General features: G+C 33.2%; 1 protein-coding gene across 1 annotated transcript; it reads left to right on the forward strand.

The window, feature by feature from the left end:
* The first annotated feature begins 2,538 nt into the window (after positions 1-2,538).
* On the forward strand, positions 2,539-4,962 carry LOC136064782 (WD40 repeat-containing protein HOS15-like). The gene is made up of 6 exons (XM_065766987.1): positions 2,539-2,728; positions 2,837-2,931; positions 3,013-3,059; positions 3,649-3,796; positions 4,577-4,640; positions 4,898-4,962. The coding sequence occupies exons 1-6, from the start codon at positions 2,668-2,670 to the stop codon at positions 4,960-4,962; spliced, it is 480 nt and encodes a 159-aa protein (XP_065623059.1). The 5' UTR covers positions 2,539-2,667.
* Positions 4,963-8,867: the final 3,905 nt, after the last annotated feature.

Here is an 8,867-nt window from a genome sequence, read left to right on the forward strand (position 1 = left end):
TAATATCAGTTGTGGATTCAAATTTATAACTTGTAACAACCTACCAACTAGGATATGTTGTGAAAGTATTATAAAAATATTGTGAACGTCGCATTTCACTCTTATATAGCAAAAAATTAAAAAATGTATACATTTGAGCATAAAAAGTGGTACTCAAAGTTTTTGAGCTTGATTAAATTTCTTTGGACTCATTTAGAATTTGTTTGGTTGTTGAGAAATCATAGGAAAATAAGTGAGTTTGTATTGTATTGGTTTTGTTGAGATTTTTTTTGTTGAAAATTTTTAGTTTTTATTTATTTTTTATTTTTTATAATTTTATTTGTTGGTGTTTTTAATTGGTAAATTTTCTAGCTTGAATCCCTAACCGTTAACTTGTGCTGAAATTTGAGTTCTATTAAATTTCTTTGATTCATTCGAGAATCTATTTGGTTGTCTAAAAATTGTAGGAAAAGAATGATGTATTGGAGAGGATTTTGGGATTGATTTGTACATTCTGGTTTGATTTGAGCTTAAATTATTGGTTGATTTTGCTATTTCGATTTTGGATGAAAAATAACACATTTGAAATTGTTAGCCTAAAGATTGAATTGTCAATAACTGAGTCTGTGGCTATCATCGCTAAGGGTGCAGAGTGGTAGCACAAATAGAGCCCTTATACCATGCTAAAAGAGAAACTCTCAATAAACTGATAGGAATTCTATTGGTATATTTTAATTAGAATTAACAGAGAGAGAACTAATCTAACTCTCTCTGTAACTAAACCAAATCTAGCCGCTATACAAGAAAAACAGAATGTAAATGGCTTATTTACAAACAGCCAATCAGATAAAAACATGTGGCTAGCACACTTAATCTGACATGTGCCTCTTACGTAAACTTTTAACATTACCCGCTGTAGCTGTTGTGTTTTGATTGATGTACATATGACTTGCAGTTTAGACAGATGCAAGCTGTAGTTGCATAAAATTCTTACTTCTTAACAAATTCAGAAAATGTGCGTTTGGGAAACGTACCTTTTGCAAGCACAGGAGGCACAGTTCCTAATGGTGGCTGATAGGCCAAAAACGTATTGACCCCTTGTGATTAAATTAATTAATTAATTAGTCAAGTTATTAATTAATCAATTTAACATGCAAATGTGTGGTAGCACAAACAAATCACCAATAAACTAATTATGCAGTGGAAAATAAATAACACGGTGATTTGTTTACGAATGGGGAAAACCTGACGGCAAAAACCCTACCAGGTAATTTTCAGGTTACCACTCCCGAAACTCCACTATTATCACAACAAGTGGTTATAAGTAAAGGAATCCCAAGTACCTTACCAACCTATAGTTGAACCCTTACCCCAATGCCCAATTGGACTTGTTCTATAATGACAGTTCCCCTTTTTGATGCACGGCTCCTAAGTACGTGACTAACCAATGTGCAGATCCCAGTACGTGACTTCAATCACCAACTAGAAAGAGTTGTTGGCTGCAAAATTCTTCAGTTCATCCACGATGAAGATCAAGAAGATGCTTGGTCACAAAACCCAAAGGTGCACATACACAGCAACTTCTTCAGAAGAGATGAACTATGACAAACTTTGTCTCCGGTCACAATTTGCTTGAACAAAGTTTGCTCAATACTTGTGCAACTTGCGAACTCTTTGACAGCCCTTAAAAAAATCATTTTATATGTCAAGGGTTAGGAGAAAAGAAAGTCCAAAAACACATTTACAGATCCGAAGAAATCAGATCAGAGATTCTGATTTTATAAATCTCGACAAATAGCAAGGTGTCGAGATTTAATGATTGTGCACTTCTTCAGCTTGTTTCTTGGACAAACTTGATGACTTCAACACTTGATCTTGAAACCTTGTTTCTTGAAATGTTAAAAACACCTAGAACTACCCAATTACAAGTTGAGTGTGTTTTGTCAAAGGATTAGCCAATTACATAAAAGAATGACATATGTTCTTAACAAGTGAAACACATATGTCCTAACAGCGATGATTCAATAAAAGTGCTATTGCCTTAAGCCGTGCATAGTGCCACATAAGCCGTGTACTACGATGTATAATATTATGATCAGTTGTTTTGGGGAGAAGCAAAGGTGGAAGGATGTGAAGGGCATGTTTGGGAGGATGTAGAGTCAGGGGTTATTGCCTAATGTGGTTACATACACGACATTGGTTGATATTTATGGAAAGTGGGGGAGGTTTGATGACGCGATTGAGTGCTTGGATGTTATGAAGTCTGCGGTGTTGAAGCCGCCTTCCACAATGTACAATGCCTAGATTAATGCCTATGTGCAGAAGGTATGTTGCTTGTTGCCTTGATTAAGCAATTTACTTTGAGTGAATATATACATAAGATTATAGGCATCCTGTGTTATTTGTGTCCTGCATATATCAAAACATGTTTATATTTGTATCCTGCGATCACATCAAAATAATCTGCAATTCTAGCTTCGGGGCCATCAATTTTCTGTACCACAAGGTAAAAAAATGTAAAAAAATCCATGTGAAAAAAATAGTCATATGTTAATTGCCATTACTATTTTGAATAACTTATATGTAATACCACTTTAGTCAATTTTTGTGGTGTCCGTGCAAAAATTATTGGGGGCAGAAAAGGATAAGGAGCGAGAAAAGCAGCATGAGGATCACACTGACAGACAAATGGTTACAGATGTTGAGGATAAAGTTATTGTAAAACCTGAAGATAATGGTGTATCTGCAGGTAAGTTTACATTGGCATTGAAATTATTTCCTCTGTTTTCTTGACCTCTCTTTGTATTATCCTTTATACCAACCATGTAGCATAAAACTCTCTGGATATGTTTTATAGGACCAGAACCAATGGATATCTCTACAACCTTGACTTCTCAGGCACGTGAAATTCCCAGTTCTGATGTGACAATTTTGGAAGGACGTACTTCAGAGGTTTGAACATGTCTCCAATCTTTCTGCATTTTTTTGTCCCCCCTTCGCCCACCTCATAATGATTTTCCTTTCATCCTTCAGGTATGTGCTTGTGCATGGAGTCCAACTGGTTCTTTTCTTGCATCAGGGTAAATATTTCTTTATTGAATGACATACTTCTTGTGTGATGGTTCATCATGTGTATCTATAAATTATTTTAAACATCTTATGTATATTCTGTTACATGCATCTTTCATGTCAACTAATTTGATGTGTTTTCATATTGTGATCCTTTTTGTTACTGCTGCATTACAGACTTCCTACATCTTAGTCCTTTTGCGTGGTGAATTACAGGTTCCACATTGGATATGATCTTCCAATTGAAGCAAAATCATTATGAAGGGTTACTGAGAATTGCTTTATTTTTTACTGGAGCAAATAGGGTTTTCTAAGGATTTCCTGTGTGATTATATCAGCTTCTGCATTAAGTCATATTACTGCAGATCATTATATTATTCAGAAGTAGACTTTAGTATAGAAATGCAGTTGAATGCATCATTAATTTTGAATGAAATGATCATCTGTTTTGATTTGGCAACTAAGAATTATAACATATTGCATGTGTTAATTTGATTGTAATTCCTGGAATTTCGGATCAGTTTTTGTTATGGTATGGTAACATTATCTTAGGTTGTGAATTTTAATAGTTTTTGGCTGTATGCCTGATAAAACTTCTAGATCCGGAGATTCAACAGCTCGTAAATGGACAATAGTGGATGGTAGCTCGAGATCTACTTCTAATGGTCCTTTGAACGTGCTGGTGCTGAAACATGTTAAGGGTAGAACAAATGAGAAGAGTAAAGATGTCACCACACTTGATTGGAATGTGAGTTTTATCTCACTATTCTGACTTAAGTTCATAATAGCTGCTAATTATGCTCTGGCTGAACCCACACTATCGTTTAGTTATACTATCAAATATATTCTCAAAGTTTGCATGTCATAAGCATGTGCTTTTTTAAAGCTTAACTTTCAGCTTGTTGGCTTTAATTATTCTGTACAATATGGTGCTTTATTTTTAGATTTGATACTTGGTTTGGATTGGAATTATCTCCTAAGAGCCTTGCTTCTGAAGCTTAGAATGAAATAGTCCAATACTAGAAGAGTGCCTAACTGCCAAAAATTTAGCATGGTCCATGTTGATTTCATGTATATGGAAATGATTTTAATTAAAAAAACTTAATATAGTCATTTCATTATCTGATACATATTATTCATCATGTACTTTTCATTGGAAGTGTTTTGGCTCAACAACAATAATAGAAACAATGTTATTGTCTCACCATTCTAGATTGTATTATCTGTTTGAAATAGATAATAGAGGTGGCACCTTTCTTACATACAGCATGAGTTAGTAACATCTTAGGTATTTGGTATTCCACATCAATGTGGAGGGGGAATAGTTCCCTCCTTTGTGTGAATGATAAGAATGTGCATTTGTACATAGCAGTAATAATATATATATATATATATATATATTAATGTACCTCTTGAAAAGCGAGAAATGCACTTTCGAGATGCAATTTTGATGGTACCAAAGGCTCCTGCTGATGTTGTCACCATTTTGTATGAAAAATTTGTGATACTTTTGCCTGTCCTTATTCAGGGTGATGGAACACTACTTGCAACAGGTTCGTATGATGGGCAAGCAAGAATTTGGAGTACAAATGGTAAGCCTTATTAAGTTCAAAACAGAGTGGGTAAGTGTGTGTACTTGTGTGTTAATGAACTATTCATGTCTATAGTTTAAATAGATACAGTAATTTATATGCATCATTTATTTGCTTTTTCAAAAATATGTTACATTTTGAAAATCACATGTCAATGTGGACTTTATTGTATGACAATTTTTCAATCAAACACCTCAACCATTTAACAAGTGCATGATTAATTGGTTTGTCTATTTCCTTGTAGTTCTTAATGCAAGGGAAAGTTGGTGGCTATGCATCAATCTTTGAAAAGTACAAGGAGAAGGCAGAATCCTTTATGTGAGATCCTTTAAATATTAGTACATTAGGTTGTTTTGCATTGAAATAGAATAATATTAAGATTAGGATTTTGATCATGCATGATTTTTGTACTGATTCATTTCTCTTTTTCTTCTTCTTCCCTTTTTTTTTTCTCCTTTATCTAGTTAAAATACTAAGTTCCTTTATGTTAATATGAAAATGTCTACATAAACTTCAAGAATGAAGAATTTAGTAACTTGGAAAGCTAATTGAATTTTGTTTTGGTATAATATAGATTTTTTAATATGTGGTTGTTTAAAGTTTATGTGCATAGCTGTTGGTTTATATATATATATATATATTTAAAAAAAAAAAAAAAAAAAAAAGAGAAAAAAAAAAAAGAGAAAAACCTTATTTTGAGGGTTGGGAGACCCTCAAAAAAAGGTTATTGTTCTTTTATCCCTTTTAAATTTTTCAAAGGTTGCCAATCCTTGATAAAGATAAAACATTTGTTTCGAGGGTTATGTAGGTTGTTAAAATTTCAGTTTCAAGGGTTACAAAGGCCGTAGAAATTTCCGTTTTGAGGGAATTTGTTTCAAAGGTCATCAAGGGTTAGTTAAACCCCAAAATAATATCTTTTGAGGGCTTTTAATACTTTTTTTCAAGGGTTTTGACCCTTGAAAAAAATCAACTTTGTTGTAGTGAACTTGACAGGTTCTCATATTCGAACCATAGGTGATTGCCATCAATTGCCACAAGCTAGTGACATAGCTTAGCTTTCATTTCAACTATATCCCTTTTAGTTGTCCATTTGGTTGATACACCTCTCCTCCGTTAACCCCAAAATTTATGGACATAATTACGTCTAATTCTACTGAAGATTAAGTAACAAATCCAACTAATTTAATACATTACCCTCTTCTTGCTTCCATTTCCTCATACCATATATACCGTTGTTTTAAAAGTCTAAAGCAAACTATTAAAACATTCCTAATGCCAAGCATTAAATCTCATGTTCACAATAGTCATTCAACAAATACCAATACTAGAACATACAAAGTTAATTTTAATTTTATCCTGAAATACCAATTCAAGCTTTATATCAAACAATGTATGTGCGGAAAATGATAACAAGCTTATATCAGAATTGATAAACAATCTAAACCAATTAAAATCACATCCACAACAGAAATTAAATGGTAAAGATTAAGGGAAAAGAGATGCAAATACACGGACAACAGAACGATGTGTTATCGAAGAGGAAACCGAAGCCCTCGGCATAAAACCTCTCCGCCGCCCTCCAAGCGGTCAATAATCCACTAGAAAATAAAGTTGGGATACATGAACAAAAGAATTTAATGAAGAACATCTCAAGGATGTGTCAATGGAGAGGGTGAGAGTAGAGGAATTTGAAGAGTGTCTATGTGAAGATTGTGGATGAATCAATCTTATTTTTTTCTTGGGTTTCTCTCTCAAAATTCTCTCTAGAAACTCTCTACATTTCGTGGGTATAAGGGGTATTTATATTAGGGTGAGATAAGAATACGAAAAGTTAGGTTTTTCAAAACAGAGCTGGTTGGTGGCTTGGTCTTGTGACTTGACTGAGTCGCGAGTTCAAGTCGCGAGATAACAAAATGGCCAGGCTGAACCTTTTGTCCTGTATTGCACCAGCTGGCGTAACTGTTCATCTTCTCGTATGCTTCACTCATGTGCTGCAGTTGGTGGCTTGCTAGTCGCAAGTCACCCGCGAGTCCCAGCCGCGAATCCTTGCATCCTTGCACAATCTTGAGCATTTCTTCACACTTTCTCACTCACTACTCGTACATGAATCCCACCTAAATACAGGGTTTCTAAGTGTTGAAATACAAGCAAATTGACACGGAATAAAGCCAATAAAATGGTTAATTAAATTCAACCTTACATATCCAATGAACATGCTAGTTGGAAAGTTGTATGAATTTTAATATGATGATATTCTGCGGCATAAAAGGATTATTCAAATATAGAAAGCAAAGAACTGTTTTTCATAGATAATTACGGTTTCTAATGGTAAAATTTTTTACATTACTTATCAAAATAATAATAATTACATCATTGTACACTTTTTGAAAATTTGTACAATAGTGTTGTATACATTTTTTTTAGTCCAATGTAAATGTTACATTTATAATACAATGTAAACAAATACTTTTCCAAAAACAGTTCTAAGCACATAGAGGCATGCTACCAATGAGGCTAGTTTTACTTTATTCTAATTTGTCTTTTAACCAGAAAAATGTGTGTGTGTATATATATATATATATATAGATCAAAGTCAGAGAGAGAGACAGAGGTTTATTTTAAACAGTGTGTTATGTCTAATGTTGGCAAGCTGTAGAATTGGACACCAGAGAGTGGCGCCCTCATAATGGGAAGATAATGGTTGAAATAGTCGAATGAAAAAAAAAAAAAAAATTTAAAAAGCCCATACGTGCCCATCCATGCAATTACTTATTTTAAACAATTAGAATTACACAATGGAATACATATTCTACAAATACAACAAAAATTTGTAACATTTTCATAATAAGCTGACGTGTTAACCCAGTGATATAGATCAAAATAAAATAAAATAAAAATTATAATAAGATCCAACACAACTCAAAATAAGAATATTGTAAAAATATTATGAAATATTTTTATGCCTGTGGAAAGGAGACAAATAAGATCAGTTTGGTTACGTTTCAAAAAGAGGACCAAAAATATCCTTCGGGGAGGTCTATATATGGTGTTATGTGATATGCATTATGCCAATTGTTACTTTCAAAGCTGCAGTAGTCTGTATTGATCGATGGTTTATTATTCAAAGCTGCAGTAGTCTGTATTTAGACTGCATTTGATCGATGGTTTATTATTCAAAATGTTATGTCAATGGGAATGTGAAAGTAATTCATCACCGTACTGTTTAACTACATCAAGTTCAGTTCATTCTATTTGCTATTGAAAATTCGTCATTTTAGATGGTCCATGCATGAAAATCTCGTAGTTTTAGTGCTGCAGGAATATCTTAGTTCGTATAACTTGGTTGAGTAGCACCCTATCTATTTACATTCCTCGAAGATTTCTCCAAAAACACAATAATATACCAAAGTTTTTTGACCGCAGTCGCTTCTCCACCCCCGTCAATTGAGGATTTTTATCTTAATTTCTATAATTAATATTTCCAGCTTTCACTTTCTTGGAATCACATTACTAATGTATTAATACGAAGTCCTTAAAAATTTACTAATTGAAGCCAAACTTTCACTTGCTGAAATCTATTAACAAAATGGTACAATTATAGGTTTACATTGTACAGTTAATGTAAGATTTACAATTTATACTAAACAAGAAGCGTGCAATATTGTACATATTCTTATAAAAATGTATAATATTTTACACTTTTGTTTAGTTAATATAATATAAACTAATAATTTTCCTAAAAATTTTATCAAATGAAAAGTTTGGGCTGATGTGGATCCAGTAGGCATTTTTAACAAATCCTGAACTCTTCTAGATGGCAATGGTAGAGGCAAAGACACATTGCCATGAGTAGGTGCAAACTTTATAATAATTTGGGAACTAGATTATTTCCCAAAATTCTATTTGAAAATTTGTTGGATTAAATGGAACGATTGGTAAAATTAGCAACAATAAAATATTTCGGTAATATACTTTTAAAAATTGGTGCATCGTGCAGATAGCTTTTAGATTGTAGGATAGTTCTAAGAATCATATATCTTGATCACTACCTTATCTTAAGCATATTTCCTTTGCTGGTAATAACCTAACAACTGGTGCCATCCTATGTTGTTTACTTGTTTTACAAGGTTACGCTCCATTGAAGCGTAGAGCCTTATCAAGTTATCTTTCTTGTGAGAATCCAGAAAGTATTGTGATCTTGAGAAATGCAACCAACCACACCACCCC

Source organism: Quercus suber, unplaced genomic scaffold, assembly GCF_002906115.3.
Source record: "Quercus suber isolate HL8 unplaced genomic scaffold, Cork oak 2.0 scaffold_763, whole genome shotgun sequence".
NCBI classification, from domain to species: domain Eukaryota; kingdom Viridiplantae; phylum Streptophyta; class Magnoliopsida; order Fagales; family Fagaceae; genus Quercus; species Quercus suber.